General features: G+C 41.2%; 1 protein-coding gene across 8 annotated transcripts in view; it reads right to left on the reverse strand.

The window, feature by feature from the left end:
- Positions 1 to 26255, reverse strand: part of syne1a (spectrin repeat containing, nuclear envelope 1a) — a 130406-nt gene that overhangs the window by 100044 nt on the left and 4107 nt on the right. For 4 of the 8 annotated variants that reach the window (XM_084376637.1, XM_084376635.1, XM_084376641.1 and 1 more), the window contains exons 1-13: positions 18909 to 19091; positions 16514 to 16575; positions 9125 to 9220; positions 8356 to 8439; positions 6463 to 6483; positions 6089 to 6181; positions 4401 to 4582; positions 4070 to 4266; positions 3387 to 3499; positions 1354 to 1461; positions 779 to 916; positions 345 to 509; positions 71 to 183 (exon numbers count right to left, since the gene is read on the reverse strand). In XM_084376637.1, coding sequence (XP_084232763.1) covers positions 71 to 183; positions 345 to 509; positions 779 to 916; positions 1354 to 1461; positions 3387 to 3499; positions 4070 to 4266; positions 4401 to 4582; positions 6089 to 6181; positions 6463 to 6483; positions 8356 to 8439; positions 9125 to 9220; positions 16514 to 16575; positions 18909 to 19053 — 1517 coding nt within the window. In that variant the 5' untranslated portion in view covers positions 19054 to 19091. Of the gene's footprint in view, positions 1 to 70; positions 184 to 344; positions 510 to 778; positions 917 to 1353; positions 1462 to 3386; positions 3500 to 4069; positions 4267 to 4400; positions 4583 to 6088; positions 6182 to 6462; positions 6484 to 8355; positions 8440 to 9124; positions 9221 to 16513; positions 16576 to 18908; positions 19093 to 26255 lie in introns of those variants that run through there. The other 4 variants (XM_084376638.1, XM_084376639.1, XM_084376636.1 and 1 more) reach the window with 4 other exon arrangements.

Genomic DNA, 26255 nt, shown 5'->3' on the forward strand with positions numbered 1-26255 from the left:
CAGAATGTGAAATCAGGTGATCAAGTGAGTTATTATCATTCAAACAGTCAACATGTCAAGTCTTTACTACCTCTCAGCCATGTCTTGGAGCTGGTCTGGGGGAACAGGGACTCCATCAACACTTCTGTCTTTATGGATCCTCTGAAAGATCTGCTGATGACTTTCCAGGCTCTTCAACACATCCTGCACAGTGTAAATACATACAGCCCATTAACACAGAAAAGCAAACAAATACTTCGAAAGACTGACCAAAAAATAGATTTTGGATGATTTCATTTTAGAACAAATAAAAATAATCTGTGCTAGTGGTGTATTGTTCTCAGTACAGAATACTCCACACTAACCTTGTGCTGCTCCAGAGCTCTGTGGACAGTGGACGCTGTGATGTCATGTGCCTGCTGGACGATGACCTCTTGTCGCAGGGCTCCTTCAGCCTCATGCAGCCACGCGCCCACCATGTTCAGAGGAGCCGGAAGAGACCTGTCCAGCTGCAGATGCCAGTCCAATAGCTGGAATAAGGAACGCAATTTAGAAGAAACACTGTGAGCAGAGACATGGTATGAAAAAAAGGCCCATACTGTCACAATTAAAGCTCTAAAGTGAATACAAATCAACTATAGATAAAATAGGCTATTTTATAGTGATTGTTTATGCTATATCAGTTTGCGCCTTAATTGAATTAATCAAAACGATTGATAAGTGAGGGACAAAAAAAAAAAAACTTGCTTGAAAAAACAATATATTATCAACAGGCACAACAACCTCCTGCTTCTCTCACCCTATTAGAGACCCTTTCCCAAGCCTGTTTGACCAGAGCCTGATCCACAGTCAGTATCCCATCCTTCTGAGTGGAGTGTAATGCTCCGTCCACCTGCTTCCTCCTCATCTCCAACTGGACATGCAGACTCTTGAACAACTGGAAAGAAAAACAAAAATAAATCTCTTCAAAAGCTCTCTGCCGCTTGTGAAAGGATCTCCAAAAATATTAAAATCACAGTATACAGACATCAGAATAAGTGCTCTCAGGGGTTACACCCTCTTCCCATTGGTATCTAATCAGACCCTCATAAAAATCTGTGGCTAATTGCCTCTGAATGCTGTCCCTCTTTGTGGCTTCAGATTCCCAGACTCTTCTGAATAATGTGCAAAAGAAAATGGTGATATCCCACATGCTGTTGAATATGGAAAGTATCCCGAGGCTGGGTGAAATAAGCCAGATTGACTGAAAATATGACGGCTGCCGTCTGATCCCCACAGTGTAATGCCACTGATTAAGCTAATAATAGGAGCGTCTGTGCCCAGTGTGCCCAGTTTATACTGCACACACACCCAGACGCACACACGCATACAAACCTGGTACTGTTGAGCGAGATTGCCCTCGGTCTCCTGGGCCTGTATTGCATCTCTCTCCAGCTGGTCGAGCCACATTTTGAGTTCCCTCAGGCTCTTTCGCTGCTCTCTCTAGGAGGTCGGGATGGTGGAGGGGCGGCGGGGTGAACAACGAGTGGAAAGATGGACATGGAAAGTGCAAAGGGGAAATGAAAAACAAACGAAAGAGAGGACAAAAGAGCGTAAAAGAAAGGGGGAAACAGAAAGATGGAGAGAAAAAAAACGATTAACCAGACAGATGTTTTAGGGATTGATGAAAGGATGGAGGGAAGAAGAGGGTGAAAGAGAGGGCACGTACTGTTAAACATGTGCTCCCCTAATCCTCTGTGTCTCCCTGTAGGACAAAACGTCAAAAACCCACAGCTGCCAAAAACACTCAGCTTAAACAGGGTACTCTGTCTAAGACCCCCTACTAACATTTCATTGGATTTTAAGTAACCATGACGACAATACTATGTTGCTCAAAAGCTTGTGAGATAGTCTTTTCAGTTCGAAAGCTGTTCACTCTCGGTCTATTCAGTTTTATCACTTCACATTAGCTCCTGTAAGGATATCAAACTTTATTCTTTATGACAGCCTAAGACGTTAAAACAGATTAAGCTCATTTTAAAGGGACGCAGACTTTAATCTGTTATATTGTTCTCACCACAACTTCTGCAAATCATTTTACAACTAGTGTTTTAGTTGCTATTTATTTAAGAAAATAACCCATTTGTTGTTTTTATGTAAAAACACAATGGCCAATTGACCTTCGTTCAATGATAGAGAATATTCACACACATATATAAGTGTGTGAGCAAGAACTGTCAACAAAGAACAAAGCAGGTGTGACACACAACAACCACCGAAAAACCTAATCAGCGCTGTAAGACAACAAAACACAGTGCAACACAGAAAGAAAGGGGTTAGCGCTGCTTTACAGCAAATCACAGCTCCTGACACTGTTAACCTTAAAAACAGGAAACCTCTATTCACAAGCTTTCCATCAAACACGCTGTATCAATGCACACTGCCAATGCCAGAGGCTTTCATTGTCATGCTAATGGAACCAGGAGCCATAGCGCTAGGTGGTAACGTTAATAAATGGTAATATCACGTCTTATTATACTGGACTTCCTTTTGTTATCATGGCTCAGAAACCCTGCGGCAGGAATATCACATCAGGTAAGATAAAGAGCCAGTATTACCATATGGGTTCTATTTTGACATGGGAAAACAATGTTTAATCTCACACATACACTGTACAGTAGGCCGTGATACTGTAATCCAATAGAGGAGCCAGAAAAATAAGCATTAATCACATTTATATGGAAACCATGAATGTGCATGGCTGCTAATTGCATTGAGCAGCAGAAAATGATGGAAAACCTGCCCCTGGGACCTTTAAGTTACTATATAACCTACCTCCAACATTTCCTCTATATCGCGAGGAGCAAGACCATGCTGTAGGACAGAGGCCATCACAACAACCACAGGAAAGAAGTCACCACACAAACACACGAGAGAGAAAGACAAGAAGAGATACAAAGAGAAAGATGTGCAACATGGCAAGACACAAAACAGGCAAGACACTGCCAGACCTGAATCACATGACAAATGTAACAACTGTTTGTTTTAACCTACTTTGAATTGCAGACAGGTGGTGGTTATTGCATCAGAAACGTTTTAAAAGCATTAAGTACAATTTAAAATAAGGTAATTCAATTTCCTGTAATTGCTCTGACTTTCACTGTATGTGGCCATGAACAAAGCCTCAACCACCTTGCACTTACATAGGTTAGAACAAGCATCAAACTGTGTTTAGAAAGCTCCAGCTGTGCACACTTCACGTCAACACTAATTAAACAAAGACAAAATGCCATCTATATACATGTCACGGCTGACGTTTGACACGCTAACTATGACATCTGAAGAGAAAGACAAAACACACAGGATGCAGAAAGAGAGAAGACAGTGAGTGGCGTATCCAGACTGAGATAAATCTGACAGCTGGTTACCTCTTCTTCTTGCTGTCCATCTGAGTCGCTCTGCTTTCGGTCGGGAATATGTTTCAGAAACTGGGCTACGTATGTCATGATGGATTTCTCATCTGGCTTGTCTACATCGACATCTGAAGAAGGAACCAAATGAATGCGATTAGAAGTCATGTCAAGATGGCGCCAGCTCATAATCCTTAAACAGTTTGTCTCATAGAGGAAAATATTAATATTGGAGTTAATAAGAACACATTTGACTGACATTTGTTCAAAAACAGGCACCTTAAATGAAAACAACCTTCCTCATTTCAGATTTGTGTCCAAGTTTGTTTAGAGGTTCCACCATGCTGAATCTCATGGCCTAATGGACCTTAATTACACCGATGTCAAGCTTGGTTTGTCAGGGTTCATTGTGAAGGGCAGGCGTGAAGGGGCACAGATGGTGTTTGGAAGTGATACCAAGGTGCACATCTGATGCTGTGATAGATGCCCACAAATGTATTTCAGTATTCTGGGAAAAAAGCTCCATATAATGGAAAGCTAATATTATTTGAGTCAGTAACACAGGGGTCACATTGTTTTCGAATGATTGTAGGGTTAATTTGATCCTGTGACGTTGTAGAAATCTTGTTACCTGTTCAGTTCAGTTTTCATCTACTTAATGACTTACGTCTTTACAAAATGCGATAGAAAACATAATTTACCCTCTGGGTCAAGAAGTTGTGGAATGCCCAGCTCTGTCTCAGCCAATAAGAAGGCTTCCTGCAGGTTTTCTCGGTTGGGCCTCCTCCATACGTGCTCCATGTCAACTAGACTTGGTCGAAGGGCATGGATAACTGCGAAGAATGCTAACCCCGTCCGCCAACTTGGGCCAAAGTCCTTCACCTCGATACCCAGACGTCTAGAAATGTCATTACAATGTCAAAGCAGGTGGAAAAAGGCACAACAGTTTTAAGAGAAGAAAAACAGTTTGGTACATTTTGTATATTTTGTGTTGAGGAGTGACACAACTAGCTAGTAAGCGAGGTGACATACTTGGTGGCTGTGTGCTGGACCCATCTTAGTAAGGCCTTTCTGGCTCCACCCTGCATAGGTGGGAGGGGTTTTCTTTTGACGGGTGGGCTGGTGGTCTCAGTGCTGCTGTTGGAGCTGTCTAATGAAGAAGTGCTGCTGGACAAGGTTTGAAGTGCTGGTAGGCTACTGGTCAGTTCCTCAATCTGAAAAGAACAGGAAACAGGGAAAGAAAATCAGGGTACCTCACATCTTTCAATAATTATTTTGCAACAATTCTTGATAATAATGCCTGCCTGTGGAACATCATTAATAATTTTAATTGCTAAATCTAGAATAACTGTCATTTGTGTTTGATGAAGCTGACACCCTTTGATGATAAGTAGGACAGAGAAAACCTGTTTCCTCCTGCTTGTCATCAACTTTTACTCATCAGAGTAACGGAGCACTTGTTTAAGGGCATGTACATTTGAATTTTACATTTTTGTTTACTTGCACGTGATGATTGCATATAATGTTAAATGTTAATGTTACACATCACAGAGAAATACTGTATCACACGGTACAGCACTGCAATTCAGCTGTCAATTGATGACTTTTTTTAACAACCCAGAGCTTTGAGTCATCCATGTGGTCCTAAAACAATCTTCACACAAATCTATAACAAAATGTATTATTAGACTTCAGCTCAGCCAGCTGGTCAGTTCTTGAAGATTTATGGTTATGAAAACATAATCTACTTCTCAGCTTCTCTGCCCTACTGTCTGCTGCACACAACTTAGAAAATCCATAAACATCACTGTGAAATAAAATACATCAATGTGTCAGTAAGTGAATAAATACATTTTCCATTGTTGTACATTTCCTTTATTTAATATACTTATGTTTGCAGGAATAGCAGCCATCTGAATGTGCTGTTGTTGCTAAGAGACTGTAGTATTGTGATTAAGTTCCTGTTGATCTGTGCACATCTGAAATGCCTGAGGTAGCAACTGTTCATTTTCAGTATGGCTGCTTTGGAAGATTTATTTTCCTATCGTACATTTCTTTATGGTTCAAATTGCTTACTTTTTTGCAAGCTGGAAAACATATTTCAGACCTAATAAGCACTGCCAGTTTACAAGACTAAACTGGTTTAGGCTTTTATTTCTTATTGGATTTAAAGGCATAATAAGTAAGATTTCCACATTGAAATGTCTAGTAATAACCAGACCTTTGTTATACATTTTGCTGACTTGTGTACTTGCATTATCCCAAATGTTTTCAACAATGTTAAAACCCAAAATCCCCTTTACTCACTCTTGCTATCACTTCCAGGGAAACACCAAATAATGTGTCAGACTGAGGAAAGAATTTGGCGAACTAGCTAGCGAGCCACTTTGTTGTTTACTATCATCTGTTTTGCTCACTTGTATATAAATCTTTAGATATATTTTTGATAGCAATGGTGGCTGTTAAACAGTGAAGAAAATAACTACCATGATCCCATGGTACTTCTCGACATCAATATTTAGGACCATGCTGAGTTAACAGTATACTGGCAGTCATGTAGTTGTCAATTTCAAGTCCAAGTCGTGAGCAATTAATAGTGATTCAATGACATAGTTGACCAAGATGTTCACACGATGAAACAAATTGTAATATCTTGAATTATATACATTGCATTGGCTAATCTAATGGCATTTATTTAAATTAACTCTAGGCAATGTTACCTGGAAATAGAGGATGATGGTCCACATCAACCCCAATACAATCGATGGCCGTCCATCAACAATGTCTGTGGAGTTGATGTTCACTAGCTTGATCTGTGTCAAAACACAATGTCCAGTATTTTAATATCTCGTAACAGCACTTTATAATTCCTGATTGCAATCAATTCCATTTTCCATTTACTAATATCTCACATATACAGTATATATGGATTAACTACACAAAATGTTACTCGATCTAGTAACTCTGTCTTCTGTCACAAGATGAACAATGCATAGTATGAGCATAATCCTCAGAACCACAGGACGCACATAATCCTGACTATATCTATTACATGCCCTGAACAAAAAAGTGCAGGAACATCATGAATACTGACCGGAGATCCTCTGTAGGCAGACTGGAAGGCAGATTAAAAAAAGAAGAAGAAGGAGAGAGAGAGAGTGAGAGAGAGCATTTAGAGGTACTCTGGATGTGTTTGATTGAAGAGGGACGCCTCATTGACAATGAGATGGCAGATACTGTAGCATCTATGAGGTGAGATAACCTGAGTGGTTGGCTGAGAGGAGAGATCTATCACCACTACGCAGGCAACAGGGATTATATCCAGCAGAGATGGACAGACAGAAAGTGATAGAGGGGGCGAGAGAGGGAAAAAGAGGAGCAAAAAGAAGGGAGAAAGAGGGTGCTGTATGTACTGATATGATGATGTATTCTATATTATCACACAGAGGGTTATATTACTGAGGCACTGCAGCACAACAGGTCATCATATGGTAATACAAGCCACTCCGTATTGGTGAACAAGCATAGAGGAAGAGATTGGGGGCAGGCGAGGGCAGCGCAGGGAAGCAAGGGATAGTGACTGATAAAAATATATGCAATACATGGTTTCATATTAGAAAACACAGCAGGCAACTCAAAACAGCGGTGTGAGGCTGGGATGGTTAGGAAAGTGTTTGATATTACGACAACACACCAGCAAAAACAACATAGGTGACCAAACAGTAGTCGTTGCATTGTTACCAACAATGTGTAGGTAAACAGAATAGTTGACATTATTCAAATATTTGCTTTTTGATAATTACTTTTAAAGCTAAAATACCAACTGTTTGGTGGTTTGAGCTCCTCAAGAGTGAGTATGTGTGACTTTTCTTTCTTTTATATCATAAAAGGGGAATACATTTAAGTATATTTAACCATTTTCTGACCTTTAATGGTCTTAAAATAATCAGATTCATCAATAAAGAAAATAATTGAAAAACAGACCTAGTTGACATCACAGCTATGGATTTGAAACTCCTGATTAAATACATACATCACAGGATTTCAACAAATTACAGGCATGATTGATGAAATGTAAACATCATAATGCCACTGCACGCTCAACAACGTTTTCTATGACATAGACATATGACAGGAACATGTATCAGACATTAAGCGATTGGGCCTCTAAAGCAAAATGTAAATAGGGTCTAGACATACATCAGGTTTACACACAGAGCATATTTACATTTAATTTTTTAACCACATAGATCCACACACACACACACACACAGACGTATACAGCAGAGTGCCCACTGACGTCTCATCTCCAGACTGCAGATTACTGGTGTAGGATTTACGGTTTTAACCCTGTCACACTTGAGGAAGACAAATCAATGTCCCTGCAGACACCAGCTCATACTTATAGCTTTATTTATGTATATCCAAGGACGAGCTTGGGAAAGCTTTGGGAATGTTTTACTAATCTCACACAATTGATGCAGTTGGATGATTACATCGAGAACCACATTAAGCAACTTCTGGATGTAAAGCTGGGAAAAGGAACTGTAAACCATGCAGTTTTGTATTAAGTGAAGACAACAGATGGGAGAAAGAAAACTGGAGAGTACTGATATCATAAAGTGCAAGAGCTGTATCGTGACCAGCAAATATGATGGTATGATTTTTTTATTATTTATAGACAGCCAAACAGATAAATGAAAGAAATTTGAACAGAGGCAGCAAAAATATATGAAATGCCGGTGTCTGGGTTTCTGATTTTCAAAATCTTTGTAGGGAACGTAAATATAGAGCATGTTGTTTTCGGGATAAATGAGGGATGTGGGAAGGTGGAGCGAGTAAGAGGCGGGGACGAAGGGGAAACAGGTCACACAAGGTCAGGATTCAATGTTTGTGCCCACGAGGCAGCAGCTGAGCAGGGAGAGCAGCAGGAGGGGTAAAATAGAGGCAAAGAAAAAAACATAAAAAGACGGCGCTGAACTCTTACCTTCCTACCCTCAAGGAAGTTGAGAGCTGTACCGATGTTGGCGACCCAGTGGATCCTCTTTAGCTTCTTGCCCTGCTCACATGGCTAGAAGGAAAAGGGTGAACAATGGAGATGGAAAGAAAAAAATGGAGAAACAGAGAGGGGAAGAAACACGTAGTGTGGATTAAATAAAACAATACAATTGATAAGAAGGTTAGTTATTTCGCACTAGCACAAGTATGGGAAATTCAGCAGTATAGTACAGACACTATCAGGAAACACAAATATACATAAATAAAGTGGGAAAGACAACAGTGGGCCAATCAGAGCTTTGTTTGACTATAGACACGCGGATCAATAGGACATAGACGGCTTAGACCTTAGGCAATATTGGCAAAGTAAAATCCTCAAGATGTGTGCATATGTCTTTGTCTGTGTTGTGTGTGTGTTTGTGAACTATGATCTGTCCTTGTTAATCTGGGATTTTCAATTCCATTCAAACGTCCTAATAAAAGCCGATCAATGAGCATTTCCATGTAATTGTGGCTTGTTTCACATGCACTGCATTAAGTCTGGAGCTCTTTTGAGATTTGTCAAAAACAATTTGTAACAGTAGAACTGGCTGTTATTATACAAACAATTACAGATGACTGAATCTCTCTGTTGTTTGACTCACCTGATCTTTGTTAAATCAGATCAAGTTAAAAAATAATCCAGAAAGATCAGAGGATATTAAGTGTTTGAAGTCTGTGGCCAAATCACATGTTGTACAAATGACCATGAGACTCACCAGTTTTTGTCCAGAGAGGACTTCCAGCAGGGCCAGCAGCATCACACCATCTTTGATGTCCTCAAACAGGTCTGTCACCGCCAGAGGCGGTACATGCTATATGAGAAAACAAGCACACCCCTGAGCATTTTTGTAAAGATGTTTTTGACTTCAGTCTTTTTCAAACAACATGTTAAAACAAGCACACATACTGTAGATAGGACTGGCGGATGTGTCCTAAATATATTATCACAGTATTTTCTAACTCTATGGCGATTCACAATTTATATCTTTTATATATATATTATATATTATATTATATATGATGGGTGAGTGCAGGACTTTGAATTATATGATATTTTGAAATCTCATCAAAAGCACTACATAAAGGCTAGGACTGTGCAAAAAAATCAAATATCACAATATTTTTGACCGAATACTGCGATACTGATACTGTTACAAGGTCGTAGGGGTGAATGTTGGTGCTTTCATGCTTGATTTTTACAGAGATTATAGATAAATAATCATCAGTAATGTATATAGAATGACTGAGTGGGTAATGGCAAGTATTAGAACAAAAAGAACCATCTGGTAAGTTCAGAGGGATTCATTGCTTTACTGTAATTCTGCCTTTAAAACCAGGAAAAGAAAACACATATATATATATATCACAACATAACGATATCCAAAATCTAAGATGATAGATAGTCTCATATCACGATAATGATATAATATCGATTTATTGCCGAGCCCTATGCATAGAAATGACACAATGCCCTAGGGGAAAAATAAATGTTTTGGTTTTTGACATTGAAAACTGAACCTTTGATTTCAAGGTAAGTGAAATAATTTAAACCTTCCCTATTTTTCCAGGAACAATTTTTATGATATACAAGAGCAGCTCCAAGTAGGAGCCTTGTGCCCGGCATAAGTTGCTACCTAAACTCAATGTTTACATGGTCCTTGCATGCCATAAACTCACACAAAGCTCTCTCAGTTTTCCTGGAATGCAAAAACTGGGGATTTAAATCTTAATAGCTCTAGAAATGCACATGAAACTATGAAGCAAGAAGAGGTTTTTCTGAACATTATCCTACTCTAAGTGGCACGGTGCATAAAAAAAACAAAATACAAAACATATATTACACTGTGAGACATTAATTTCAACTTGTGAAACATGGATAAAGGAAATCCTCATAAAATATGTTCGTGAAGCTCCAAAAGAGTTTGGCTGTGCCAAATATTACTGACAGCTAGAGTAAGCAGAGGCTCAGCAGGCTCTGAATGAGGTCTTCAAATCCTAAAATATGCTGATGATTTCAAACTGTATCCCGCTCATTGACTTCCTCCCTGACCTGACATAGACTTGTAGACTTGGGGAAATCCACATATCTCTGTTTCTTGCCGGCGCCACATCAAGGATTTCTCTTAAAGCACAGTCACATGCTGGGGCTGAGGAGAGGTTTAGAGGGGGGGGAGCATTCAGACGAGCGAGCCATTCACAGGGAGATTAGCGGCAAAGGGAGTGAGGGAGAAAAAGAGATGCAAGGAGAGGCGGAAGCAGACATGTGTGCACGAGTGTCTGCGTTAGCATGTGCAAGTGGAGTGTGTGTGTGGTGTGTGAGAGAAAAGCATACAACCCCCAACATCTGGGATACGTGAGAGGGGTATAATTGAGTGGAAAGAGTGGCAGCGAGAAAAATGATAGAAGGCAAAGAGAGAAGGGACACTAACCTCACGTCTTTCAAAATTAATTAGCAAATACTGAAGCTCTTCTCGCTAATTCCTCTTCTAATGTCATTTCATGGCTTGGATATTAGAATATACAGACAGCACTTGTGCCCCTATCATAAAGTGACAGAAGAAACACTTACAAAGACCCCTTCAAAGGCACAAATTATACCATGAGCTAATTGAAGTTAAATTTACCTATTTGTTCATTATAATCCTAAAGCTAATGAGGAAATTTCTGACTAATTACTAAATAAGAAAGTCATATCCATTTCCTCTGCTCAGCAGCATGTGCTAAAAAAATGAATCAAGGGCTTAATGAGCTAATTACATATGAGTGTCTGTGCCATAATTGATTGTGAGCAGAGGAGTTTCAGGATGTGAGTCTGTCTGTGCTCTCATGTTATTCCCCTGGTGCACTCGACTCCGTGGATACCAAAAGATCAACAGTATGAAAGACAGAGTGAGGGGCAGACACAAAGAGGAGACTGAAGGGTTTCATTTTGAATTGCAATACATTCAGGTTGAAGGAAGAACTGACACCAGATGCCTGTTGTCCAAATCTTTTGAAGGTAAAGTTACAAGGCATAATTTGCATGTAAAAGCAACAATGTGATTAACTTTAACTTTTAAATCACAGTACGTTACACTATACCTGGGCATAATCATACATAAGGCACGGGATAAATGCCTTTGATGCTCCCAAGAAGGCCATCACACAAAAAGGGCTGCAGGCAAACCCTGCAACAAAGGACAACTGGACTGCAGTTGTCAATAAAATAAGAGATATTTACCTTTGTCTTAACACTACAAAATGAACAATATGTAAAACACCAGAAGAAAATGGCTATACATGTCTGGCATGTAGTCGCATGTATCGTAGTATTTTGACTTAATTTATTATTGGCTAAATGTATCATTTTGTGACGAACATGAAAACAACAAGTCTACAGCCAGAGGATCTGTGAGGCTGTACTCTACTGAAGCTTGATGCTTAAGTCAGCATACTAACTTGCTCACAATGATGGGTCATTATCAAGCCGACAGGAAGAGCGGCAGGCTTTGAAGCCAACTTTTGTGTAATTACAACATCGCGTGATGCACTGGGGCCCAAAAAGCCTTTCTCCTATAAGCTTACATTGTGATAGAAGCGACTAAACTGGACGTCAGCCAGCTCGGTGAGCAGAAGGGCCTCAGAACACAGAAGACACAGGTAATTTCATACCCAGGAAGTGATAATATTAGCAAAACCCCAACCAGTCTCAGTGCTCACACCTAAAACTAACAAACTAACCAGTGTAGGCGACCAATCAGAGGCAGAGTAAAGCGGGTATTGGACAAATTTTGACCAGATGGTAGATGAGAGGTCAGATATTGAAGAAATTTATTATAAATCATAGTGATGGGAACATGGACGTCTGTACAAATTTTTGTGCCAATCCATCTAGTAGATGTTTACATACATATTTCAAAGGATAAGCTAAAGATTTGACCTGCTGGTAGAGCTAGAAGAGAGGTCAGGGAATCACCAAGGTGAGTTGGATTCATCCTCTTCATGTACCATGAATATCATGTCTGTAAAAAGTTCAATGGCAGTCCATCCAATAGTGGTGGACCGACCAATTGGCTGACAAACAGATATTGCACATCCAAATGAAACTGATATTGACTGTACCCACGAAAATTGGAAATGAAAAATGAAGAGGCCACAAGTAGTTGGCAGGTTGAAAATGATAAAAAAAAAAAAAAAAAAAAATGTAAATCCTTTCGGCTAAATTGGCTGAGGCACATACCAAATGCCATGATGTGCTGGGATTGAATTTACTGTGCATGGAGTATGTCATCCACTCAATCCCCCTCTCCCCCCACTGAAGAAAGAAGGGAGTGGGAGCTGCGGAGCTTCACTTTACTGCTGCTGTAATCTCTAAGAACACTTGGTTCACTGATTACTGCACTAAAGCTGTTTGCGTGGAAAACTGCTGCACAGCGATGAGACCTCCACTGCTCACACCGGCCACTCTGTAATTAAGCTTTAACCTTCTCAGAAAGGATTTGTCAAAATGGAAACTTGGGGTCTGCTCACTGAATTCTGCCGCCTTGTCACTCCAGTGCAGTGCAGGGTACAACTATGAAGCCTGATACTTGAGAACCAAAATTAAACCATTCTGAGCAAAATTCCCAGAGACACAATATCCTCCCCGATGTGGGGTCTAAACATCACCCTCTATTTTAATGGGAGAAACAACCTGCAAAAAGTACTGCCCTGCTTCTCTCTTACAGTTTGGTCTATAACTGGTGACTTAATCTGGTGAACTGCACCGAGTAATGAGAGTCATTAATCTTCTGTATAAATTACCGGCTCCAGTACGTCCTCTCATAGAAACTCTTTGTCAGAGCTCATAAGACTTCTTTTGTTGTACCTGTGGAGTGGAAAAGTAAGGGGGAGGGGAGTGATAGTGAAAGGAAGCCCTCATGCCATGTCTCAACTCACCTAACGATTAATCACATACCTTTAGGCACTGAATTAAAGACCTGTGATAACTGGAGTGGCCTAATCATCTGCATAGCCAAGGGCATGATCTATCCTTCTGAGAGCAAAGCTAAACCAACTGTTAAAGCTTCTCCCTTCTCTCTTTATCCTCCTGTCTGTCTCTCTCACACTTTTTTTTGCCTAATGTGTCTCTTAAAATGGTTCTTTGTAGAGTATTTATAGATGTGTGACGAGCCCATAAGATGCCATTTTATCCCTCCTAGTCTACAGAATAACATCCTCAAGAAGTGCACCTCATTATTATAACAGATCCTCGGCACCAGCTGAATTGACTTTTACCCCTTTCTCATCACAGAGCTCTCTGAACATTTACCGAGCTGCAATAAGCACCAAGACATTTTTGAAGACAAATATAGGCCAATCAGTGTCACCATGGCAACGTCAGGCATCAGGTGAAAGGGTAAGCAGTTTCATGATGGGCGAGGAGGAGAACAAGTAATTTGATCAACTAGGTGGAAAGAGATAAGCATGGGAAACAAATACCGTTATCTCTTTGGATGGAACTGTGATAGCATCACTAATCTATTGATTAGCTGAATCGGTTAATTAAAGTGAATTTAAATGGAATTTAAATGAAATGTAGTGAAATTTCCAGGACCATTGTAAAGGGAGTTTATTGGTGTGTTTGTTGTAAAAATCAAGCTTCAGTTTCCGGACTATTGGATCACCAGACACCAGTAGTAAACATGAACGGGTAATGTCCTTATTTGCTTTCTTGCTAAGAGTGAGATGAGAAGATCGACACCATTCTCACGTCTGTATGTTAAATATGTAGTTGGAACTAGCAGGCGGTTAGCTTAGCTTAGCATAAACACTTGAAACAGGGGGAATCAGCTAGCCTGGCTCAGTTCAAGAACAGAATCCGCCTACCAGCAGTTTTATAGGGTAGTGTACGGATGATGTATTTTTGTAGGCAGTACCTGGAAGTTAGCATCGCCCTGGTTTCCTCAGCGAAAAGCTTCAGGGCTTTTAATTGTTTTTTGGATTATTGTCGAAAATAAGCTATGTGGTTAATACAAGTTTATGATATTCACATGTTTTGTTCAGTAAAATAATCTTCACAGATGAACGCATTGATGCATTAATTAAATTGCTAGAAGTATAAAGCCAATGTTAAGCTATAAGTAGACTACATTGCGGTTGCATGACTTCAAAAACCACTAAGTGTCTTACTACATATTTACTTTACACTATTTCTATAAGATGATCAATCTACAACTTTGAAAGTTAAAATGAGATTAGTCTGCTACTTAAATTGGTCTTTAAAGATGCACCAGTGAGTAGATGAGTCTCCATGTGTGGCATGATGACGTTGAATGTCCCTGACAACTTCTGTAGTCTCATTCAGCCACTTGTTAGCAACCACCATTTTTGAGACACACAGGCTTTATAATTCAATTGTAGGACATTTAATGAAGTATTTTATGTCGTAGAACATAACGTGTAAATATCTTACGCTGGTAACCACAGACCTTGATTCAGGCATTTAACCGAAAACCAATTAAAAAAACTCATAGACTTTGAGACGAGGTAACCAGAAGTGCAAAAAGGACTTATAACTACACCACTCCATGTGCCAAACTATTTTTTGCCGTGGAGCAGTTGCCAGGCAACCAGTGGAGACTTTAATAAACAATTATAAGAAACTCATAAGGTTTTTGTTAAGTCTAAAAACAGTTTCACAGTTAATTTTATGTGCTTATAAATTATTTATAATCTAAAAATGTTTATGATACCATTATTAAAACATATAGTTTTAATAAGACAAAATAATGTTAATACGCAGCTTATAAGGACTTATACAGGCCTTATTACTCATTACCTAATACTTTTTACAAGAACTTTAATATGAAGTATGTTGTATGTTTTTACACTTTTTGTGTGGATTAAATAAACTGTAATGTGTTGATAAGTACGAATTAGAGGGCTTCCCACCCACTGTTTTCAGTCTTTATGCTAAGATAAGTGGCTGGATCCATCTACATATTTACTATGCAGATGTGAGAATGGTAATAATCCTATCATCTAACTCTCATGACAGCATATAAGTGCTTTGTAATTCAGACTTCTTGGGATCCCTCGAATGGTATCCCTCTGAATCCCCATCGTCTTACCTAAATCGCTCAACCCCAGAATTTTCAACGACCATAAAATAGCAAAAGAGCCACGGCTCTACTCTGTTGCCTCAAAATGACTTAATAAATAAACTATGTGCTTACCGTAAACGTCATCAAAAATTCAAGGCATTTAGGTATTGGGGCTGTGTGTAATTTTCTGCTGGCACGGTCATGAGACGTGATATTTAATATTACGTCAAGGTTTATTCCCCCAAGAGTGCTTTTCAAATGAATTTTCTGCTCCACGTCACCGTGGTTCAAGGCCTCCACAGCTGTCGTAATCAAATAGGAATCCTTGAGAGAAGCGTCACAGATTGAAATAACACTTAATTGGGTTGCGCTGTGCCATATTTGCCTTGTCCGCCCAATCCTGACACACTGTTCAAGCACTAATGGGTTAAATTGAGGAGCTTAATGCACTATAATGCAATAATTACATTCATGCAATGGCCCCTCAGCATGCAGCTGCATCAAATGTAATTGTTTAATATAAGTTACAGATATGTGGTGTTCAAGCTCATTGGGAGGGCAAATAAAGGGCAGTCTTATGAAAAACTCTTATCCAGAAAAATCTAAATTGGTCCATTTTAGATAGAAAGCTTATAGGTTCCTAATACTTAAATTACTGACAGTAGCTTGCAGTAAAAAAGATATTCAGTGTATTAAATGCTGCAATGTGAACCTGATAATTAGAGGCAGAGTAAATCCTGGCTACAAGCTATATGAGATTGGAGGAATAAAAAGGAATGTGAAAGGCATGCAAGAAAGAATGACTGTGTGTGTGGTCTTAGCTGGCGCAGTCAGTCCCATGACCAGCTCCACAGTGTGTTTTGCAAATGAAACAAATGTCACAGAGAGCACAGCGGACAAAGTATGGAAGAGCAAAGGCAATGAAAGTGGAAAAGCACTGAGATGGAGAAGTTTTCAATGCACAAACAGCAGCACCAGTGTTTGTGTAAAGGGACAACACAATGCTGGCAGTAGCAGTGGGAATGAACCAGACTCTCTTACCTTAGCCAAGTGGGAATTGATCCATTTTGTGAATGTCCTTTTCTGCACTGCCTCCTGCTCATCTGTAAATCAGAGCCCAGAGCGTCACTATCAGTCACATGCAATAATAAACAAAGCAGGGATTAAAACACAATCTTCTCATTGTCTATTGTTTGGAGAGTTGAGTCGGTTTGCAGAGCTGGATGGTGACTGTAATTAACTTTGATATTATTACTTTCTGTCTAATGTGTCTAAACACAGTCGTATCAAATCATACCTTATACTGATGTAGTAAGAGAAGGCATTTGACATTTAAAGACGGCATTTTCACAAGCTGGACTCCTCTAAGGTTGGACAGGAAAATCCTACTCTCAAAGATGCCCTTTAAATGATAGAAGGGCAGTGGTTCTTCCTATGTGACGACATGTGCATCTGCCATGATCTATAAGAGGGTTTTATTCATTTCTGACCACAGTTCAAGAATCCAATCTGTTGCAACAATACTGTACTCTGCAATTATAAAGCTAACCTTCACCTAATTGTACAGATTTACCTACATATGGGGAAGGGCATTGTTTGTGGTGGCTACAGCGATAAAGCTCATTTAGCAAAGGCACAATCAATAGCATAGATGTCTGCTGACGATGTCCCCTAAAAAGCCACTTAACTTAAATGAGGACAAGACATATATCAAGCCTTGTCTTGCACATGTGCACGAGCAAACATACAAAATATATACACACTTGCACACACAGAAGAACAAAGTATAGAGCCATGTTCTTTTTGAAACAACCAATGCATTTCTTCTGTAATATACCCATCATAATTCCCTTCTGATATCAGAACTCATTGTTTATTTGCAGCCTATGCAATAACAATTGGGACTTCTGCAAGGGCTACATCTGTTCATGTACAATTGTCACATACTGTACATCCCATTATAATGTATAGAAAACAGATCTATAGTCTACCTGGGATACTTAGGATCCAATCATGTACAGTGACTGGCACGTGTGACAGCGTTTTTTTCTGTCCCGTCTGCGGCACAGGGTAATATGTCTGAGATTAGCACGTTATCAGTGAGAGAGGACGTCTGACACAGTGCTTTCCTCCACCTTAATGAAAAATGCTGACGGTTTGATTATACTCAAGTTGGTTAGTGTGTCACTAGGTAGTGTGGGCAGATGTGAACAGTGAGGGGTGTGTGTGCGCATCAGAGTGGTGGGGAGGGAGTTATTCATACATAATGCAGATACATTCACGCATTGTCATACGTGCCACTGAGCAGGTCCCCTGTTCTATGAATTAATCTTATGATTGGGTCCAGGAGTAATCAAATATTGATGGGCGGTAATATTGGATGAGAATGAGAAAAATTTAGCCCCTCGTATCCAAGAGCAGAAGCACGTGCGATGGAGACCATGTCTGCACGAGCGCGGTGCCAGCCTCTCAGTCTCAGGGACGAGGTGACTTTGAACTATGCGCACACCCAATCTCACTTAAGCACACACACACGTTCACATTCTTTCAATATCACAAAGGGAAACAGCCGCAACTAAGCCTCGCAGCAGCGTTTTAACACACTTGATTACCTTCCCGGCTAGTGTTGGCCTGTATCGTCATTGGTCTCATTTGCAGCATCTGAGTTCACACTTTTACCCCCCACAGTTAAGATGACCGTTACGAAATATCATTAAAATCTAGTTGATCAGGTCAGAAAAGGGGGGAAATACATGTACAAACTCATTGCAAAGAAATCGTAAAGCAACGATTCTGACTGAATCTCTGTTTAGCTCATTTCCCCATAGGATAGATTGCTACTGTGACAGGAAACAAACCTAAAGAGACATTATGGTAATGTCTATTCCAATCTAATCTCATCTATCAGACAGTGAGACAGTCAGACAGACAGCTGAATGCATGACATCCAAATACAGAGATGCAGACAGGCGAACCGCCACAGGGTCAAACAGAGAGATAAGAAATCAAACATCCTGACAGTCTGCCTGCTGTGCTGTGACACATGCAGTGCGCTGGTACTTGTCTGCTGGGCTTGCTTGTTTCACCTGCTGTAGGCTCTAGAGCTCAGCGACCTCCACGCACACAGACAGACTGACAAACACGTACTCTGCCAAAGTGGCAACGCCCCCTTCAAATGTCTGCCCATTCTGCTTAACACACACCGCAGCACAACCCTAAAAAAAATCTTCCCTGCAGGAAACACTTTGTAGGGACATTACAATGCTCACATACAGTAGGCACATACAGTCCATACTGCAGTGCCACCCTTAAATCACACGCACAGCATACTCTACAACACATGCAAAATATACACACACCATGTTCTTGCCTTCTTTTTCTCACACTATCTATGTCAGTACGAGACATGTATTCACGCACACACTGTCCCACTTACCGCGGAGGTAGTGGTAGAACCCCGTCACCAGGTTGAGGGATGTGTTCTTTTTCGGGGAGCCTTCACCCCCTGCTCGTCGTGCCATCTTGTACCTGAGACTACGCCTCGATTCCCGCCTGTTTTCATGAGTGCGTTGAGAGGACATTCACGGCGACCTCTGGGAGAGGCTACACTTGCCCTTGCTCCTGCCCTTGCTGCCTCTCCCCCTTTTTTGGGGAGGTGTCTTTAAAGAGCTCCCCGGAGCACTGGACCTCCCGAGATGACAGCGGTGAAACTGTTGCTCTGAGGAAACGCAGATAGGAAGGCTTCACCCTCCTGTTCTCCTCTCGCTTTTTAACGTCTTGCTGTCCTGTCTGTCCTGTCCTGCTGTTACGGGCTGCAGAGTCAGTAAGACTCAGTGTTTTTCCTGCCTGTTAAGCAGCTTGGGAGTGTGGTGTGAGTGTACGCGTGATGCAAAGACTGCTTGTGTGTGTGTGTGTGTGTGTGTGTGCGTGTGTGAATGAGAGCCGCGCAGTGCCGGCTTGCCTCAGCATCAATCTGTCTTGCTTAGTCCCTTTCACTCCCTCTCTCTCTCTCTCTTTCCCTCTCCAACTCGGTCTTTCCCTCCCACGTTCTCTCTCTCTCTCTTAATTTCTCACCGTAGGGCTGCGGGAACACTCCACTTCCCTCCACTGGCCAGCCAATAAGAGTGCGTGGGAATGAGTGATGTCATAGCAGCCCCGTCCTGATGTGGAGAGGGAGAATTGAGCAGTGGTGGGTGGGTTGAAGGGGACCGTTTAGCAGGTTGGGAGGGGAGGAAGTAGGAGCTCTACTCTGACAGCATCTCACACACACACATATACAAATGCTCAAACGCAGCGTCGGGACAGATGTGCAGGAATTCCCTATGTGTTGCTGGCGCTCTAACACCTCTCCTCTCTCTCTCTCTCATCCACACAAATAGCATGCGGTGCTCTGAGCCTTGCAGCTTTCTACTGTATAGAGCCTGCAGGGGAGCAGACTATCACTGGCAGTGGTCCTGTCTGATCTGCTACTGTACGCTCTTCAAAAGGGATCCGCTTTCATCTCAACCACAGTCACATACACTACATCTGTCTGTTTGTTTTCTCAAGGGGGACGAGCACTGACTGAATAGAGCAGAATACAAAAGAGGTGAATGCAATATCTGAGGTTAGGTTTGGTATACATGGCAAGTCGAGAGTTTAAAGTGCGTATAGGCAATAAAGGTTAAGTGGAGAACAAAGGAAACAATGTGAAGTGTGTTTTACCTTAATTCAACTTGAATGTGTGATCTGTATTGCAGTGGAAATTGTGCGACTGAAAAGCAATAAACACCGCAAACAATGGTTGTATTGTTCTTCCATTAATTCTACTGTGAATTCAGCATCTAAAGAGACACTCTCCAACTGCAAGGGCTACAACAGCTGATACAAGGAACTGGATCAGAAGCAGCACTGTGTTACGGAGCCAAAATTACCCCAACCTCCTCTAGCGCTGCAGGAAAATTATAGCAGAAAATACTTGCGTGGCGTAGTGCAGTACGATAACCTCTTCTCCTTTTCACTGTCTGATTTGTATCTCTGTTTCTGTCTGACCTATGCTCTCTTATTCAGCCTGTCTGTTTTCCTCATATTTTGTCCCTCATATTCTCTGACCCACACACACAGACACATACACAAGCTCTGGCAATATTAAAATCACTGGGCTCTTCTTTGAAACCACATTCAGAGAGTTTCCTGGAAAGCAATATTAATGCCGAATAGCCTGGTGGGTCTTATATCAGCCTTAAAGATGAAAGGACCATTCATCATTTGTGTGATTTTCTCTTTTGTTCTTTGGGTCCCCCCCATAAGGGATTTTAATTATGAAAGTCATCAATAACCAATGGCAGCTGTCATCCGCTATCTGTCTGCTGATAATCACACTGCTGACACTCCTCCATTTAACAGCCCTGAAACTGGTCGCTGCAGAGCCACCGTGAGCCTTTTCCACGGACCTGTTTTGTGTGTCCTCTATACATTTCTGTATAAACAGCATGATTTTTGTGTATGTGCCTGAGTGTGGGTATGTGTGTACAGGTATTATGGACAGACTGAGAGTTCAAAGAAATATTCCTGCACTCCTGTTTTTCATATTTACATATACATTGCCTTTACTGGCGCACTCCAGACTATGAAAACAGAATTTTACGCCAGTGGAAAGCAGAATCCAGCGGGACACTCACACAATCCCAACTCAATAATAACACTGCAAGAAAATCCTTTGGCCAAAACTACAGCGGGACAGAAATCTATTGTTCTTTACGTACTGCTGTTTTTGCAGCCCACACAATATCAATGATGTAAATAATGGAACAGACTATATTGACTGATGAGCTGATTCACAAGTTGTTTCTATTTAAATCAACTTGTCTACCAAGTTGAAGGTGTTGTCTAATAAATTATTCCAGGGGAGCTACACTTCAATTCAGAAGTGTGAAGGAGCTATCCAAGGTGCTGAAGCCATCCAAGAGGATCATTTTAAGGCTGACAATGATTTTGGTTTCATACAGAAACTCTGGAAGGAAGCAACAGATAATGAAGACCAATTATAGCCATGCTGCAAGATCAAATAGCCTATTAAAACACAATATATCTGTTTTATGTTGGTATGTTTCAGAGAATTCTTCCAGTTTACGGCCGTAAAGCAGACAGTGAGAAGGCTGAACTTCCCTGGAGAGCAAAACTGTTTAGAAAAACAACCCCAGGACAAAATCAAAACAAGATGGTGAGGATTCATGGGACTTATTAGACATCACCATGGGAGCTGATGGAAGAGAGCAGGTGCGCACACTTGCACACACAAGCACACACACCACGATAAGGAGACAGAAATTTCATGTCTAGCTGTATGTGCAAGAATACACCGACAGACTCCTTTAGGCTGCAGACCTCAAGAGTCTTCCAGTCTTTCCAAGAGAGAAATGGGGAGAGGGGGGTTGGAGGGTTAAAACAGACTGAACCTCAGCTGGTCTGGATCCCTAATGGAGCCCCTGGCAGCCCTACAAAACACCAGATCCTTCTCTGAGGTTGAGAAGGTTGGACGTGGGTCAGCGCATGGCGCTCACACAGGTATGTCTGCGGGGTACAAGGCTTCCTGAGGAGAGGAGGAACAGCCTCTTTTCAGCCATTAAAGGAAAAACAAACGGCCTCCTGGAGGGTGGAATAACGCTGCTTCTGCTCGCATTGTAATCTATTCACCCCAAGGATATTTGCTTTCTGAGCAGCCGAGACTTCTTACGCAGCCTCATGAGGAGTTTGCAGAGACACAGCGCCACCTAGTGGATAAGTAAAGCTTAAGTGTGTGATGTTCTCTTTGTAAGAGTGTTTGAAGAAGAGAAAAGGACAAGACAGGACAGGACAGGACATGTGGGGACAAGGAAAAATGAACAAGCTCAGCATAAGCTCGGCTTTTATATTGCAGCCTCCCTGATGACCCTGCTCTGCACTTGAGCATCTCTGATCTCTCTTAATCTATTAATGACTCCACAACTCACCAGCAGTGATTATGCTCGGTCAGATATGGACAGGCACTGGGCACGTACTGTACAAGGTTACACATTCTGCTGGCAAGTATTAATTTAGTAATGCATTCATTCAATTATATCACCTTAATATTAATCAAGCTGGTGGACATTTAAATTCAAAGAACAGCACCATACCGTGGGAGTATGTATAGCTCTAGTGAGAGTCACGATGGCAATGTTGCTACAGAGGAGCCTTTTAGATTTCTCTTGCCATAGCGCATTTTCTTCTGCAGCACAATGTTAATGGAACATGCCTGTTAAAGCTATCATGCTCTAAATGGAAGGCTTTGTTGTGTACTAGAGAGGTCCCCCGTAATTGCTCCATACTGCACAAACACGTTCACAAGCACACACCCAACACATGCACACACACACATTCATAATCCACCACACTGACACACAAAGTGATTTAACAGGTTTTGGCGGCTTTTCTGCCCCTCTTCTCCTCCCAATAGCTTCTTTATCCACTTCCTGATTTCAGCTCTTCTCTTTCACCCCAACAATTCCTAATTTAAAAAACCCTTCTCTGCACTTCCGCCGGAGTACTTTAGCCCTAACACTCAATAACACCCTCTATCACACCCTCCAGCACCTCCACTCAGCCCTCACGTGCCCATTCAGCTCTCTCCATTCGCCATCCCACTTCATTTACAGCACATTTTTACCAGTCCCAACATAAGTGCCTAGACGGAAGTCCAAATGCCAGCCCATTAGCATAGCTAATTACATTTCAGTAATAATGACACCACATTAAAGAGAGTGAGAAGGGGGGAACAAGTCAAAGTGATTATCAAAACAACCCCTTTCCTCTTTCAAGTACCATCACTCCCTTTTCAGCAGCAGATGTGCAGAGACGGCAACAAAAATGTCCAAATATCACAGTGTTCATTAAAGCCAGGCCACTGATACAGTAATTTGAGCAATTTAGGCACCTGCACTACTGACACACACACACATGCACACAAAAGAATGGTAGCAGATGAGCATGCCGATGAATTTTTTAAAAAGAAAAAAGTAAAACAAATGGAAAATGTCATATTAAAAATTTTGTTCTGGTAAGTTTTAAAAAATAGATTTGAGAAACAAACAGATCTGAGAAACCATCATCACCTCAGATTAAAAATATAGTAATTTCAATTAATTATATGGTTAATTTCTGACAAGAGTGCTGCAGAAAATCAAACACTATCTTGTGGTCTTACACCCTATTGGATTTGAGCTACAATCTTCTTCCTCCTTTTCAAGAGCTCCTTTATCAGGTAAATACATCGAGCTGAATAAAACCCCACTTTAACACCATAGACAAACAGACCAAACATGCAGCAAATACAATGCATCTATTCCACTGGAAGCACCGGGGGTCATATCTGTGGCACTAAGAGCATTAGAAGGACTCAATTTGGCTTTGAAAAAACATTTAGCTTGATATTTCTCTGCTGCTCTCTCTATGAATGTGATGATTTCATGTGTGTGTGTTTGTGCCTGTGTGATGCTTCGAGTGTGTGTGTGGGAGTGCAGGAGGGGGTCAGACAGTCTAAGCTCTTTATCCAGGTTCAGTGGCCCGCCGCACATTACAGGGACGAGTAAAGCTAAAGGACTGGCGTCAGCACACTAAATAAATCACTGTGGCCAGAGCAGTAAATTCAGTTTAAGTCTCGTCTTTGCTGTGAAATAAAAACACTGACTGGAACGCAGCCAGATTCATCTACAAAATCCTGTCGCACACAACCACTTGAGTGTATTTAAGCTTATCCAGCTGTGGCTATTTTCTGTCTCACTGAGAGTGAATTTAAACCAATTCTTTTTGTAAACAGCAGATGTATGCCTTTTGTTTTATTCTGACTACAACCACCTGCCCAGTGAGAAACGCCAGTCTGTAAAGGCATTATTCATTTCCTTCAAATGTCCTAAACATCCCCTGAATGCTCCCCTTTTCTCACTGAACACTGTTGAATTATTAAAAAGCAGGATAACAGGGTTTGTTATGTCAGGTGGTAGGTTGTGTTTGTGTCTGAAGCAGGAAGCCTCAGAGTGAAAAGGAGCCCAAGGGGAGAGATGTCAGCATGCAACACAACAGGAAATAACATTTCATAGATACAGCAACTCCATTGCTGTGTTTTCCATCAAAGGTAAATGATAAGGGATGATGCATCCCCTCCCTCCAGGAACAGGAGGACATGGTAATTGAATCCAGGATGAGTAAACAGTGACACTACAGAAGAGAAAGTGCTGGATGTTGCACAGATATGTGAAAAGTAAGTTGGATTTATAAACAGGATATTAAAATGAGTTTAAATGGTTCAGACGAGTTCAGGTGTACTTTGAATGTCAGTGCTCTTTTCTGTGAAAAGACAGATTATTCAAAAAATATCTACCGCTGTGCTTAACCCAACCCATCTGGTGCTCCAAGCAGATTAAAATAAAAACTGGGAATTACTTATTTCACTACTACTTCTCAGGTATGCTGAAATCACCACATTAACAGGCCAGCTGACCGCTTAAGAGGTCAAGGCACCACAATGTGACCTCTATTTAAAAACCGCCGAGTGCTTAATGGACCGCCAGAGGCAGAGTTTTCAACTGTCCAATCACATTGTGACAGGTGAAGAAAAGGGACAGAGGTGTCTGTGGGTGAAAGATAAGAGCATGCATGAGACTCAAAAGTATTACAGACAGAGGCTGAATGTGTCCTGGGGTCAAGAGCTCAGGTGTCAGGATTTTATCAGTGGGGACATTGTTCTGTACGTCCATCAAAACTATCTGATGCCTCAATCTGACAGACTGAATCAGATATGTTATAGAAATGCTGAAGGAACTGTATCATGGAATCAGTGTGGCCCAAAGCTGTAATTTGCACCAGATTGAATGTAATGGTACATACTGGGTCAACAGCACCTCGTATGGCAAGATCCTGGAAAATGCTCCTTTTATTACACCTGTAAAGACTCTTTGTACCTTCAGTTTCACTAAATTCTGCTTGTTTTGTGTTTACATTTGAAGCAATCTGCCTTGTGAAGTTTAACTTAATCAACAGACATCCAACTTGGCAGGAATGCTAACACAGAAATACCAACAGGGAGGGATATTTCTTTTGTCAATACAACCAGACTTTTTGTCAATTTCTTCCCCCTTGGTTTCAATTTATCAAATGGGCTCTGTGGAACTTCTGTTGGCGGAGCAGAGAGAGATGCTGAGACGAGGCGCTCCAGAACGTGTTTCAAGTCACATCCTTTGTACTGTTGCAGAAAACCCAACCTGAGTCCTTCACAAAGAAATCCACAGTCCAGCAGCACTGAACAACAACAAAATCGTCTACAGGCTTGTATTGGCAACCGAGAGAGAGATTCACCAATTTTAGATGCTTATGTTTAATATTTTGCTCCACTGAACTAACACACTCTGACCTTCATGAAGCTGTGACCTTTAAAAGAGGGTTTAGAGTTAATGAAGGCTGGTCCACCCTCCATATTGTATGGCTGGGAACCCCAGTGACCCAATCTTGTGATATGTCACTCAACCCCTCAATGACTGTCAGGTTAAAAGAGATCATAATCTGATCTGCAATAGATGCTGTCACTGAGAAACTAGCGTGGACTAAACACAAATAACCTCTTAGCATACAGACACACACAGTGACACACACACACACATCATCATCATTTTATCAAACATAATGTTCTGTTACAGAAGCAGAAGCTGAACCAGACATGGCCAATAAGCCCACAGGGCGAAAAAATCCTGTGCTGGCTGTCATGCGACTGCCGCCGTGGCAACCAGTCATA

Source organism: Pagrus pagrus, assembly GCF_965226575.1.
Source record: "Pagrus pagrus genome assembly, chromosome: 16".
Taxonomy (NCBI): domain Eukaryota; kingdom Metazoa; phylum Chordata; class Actinopteri; order Spariformes; family Sparidae; genus Pagrus; species Pagrus pagrus.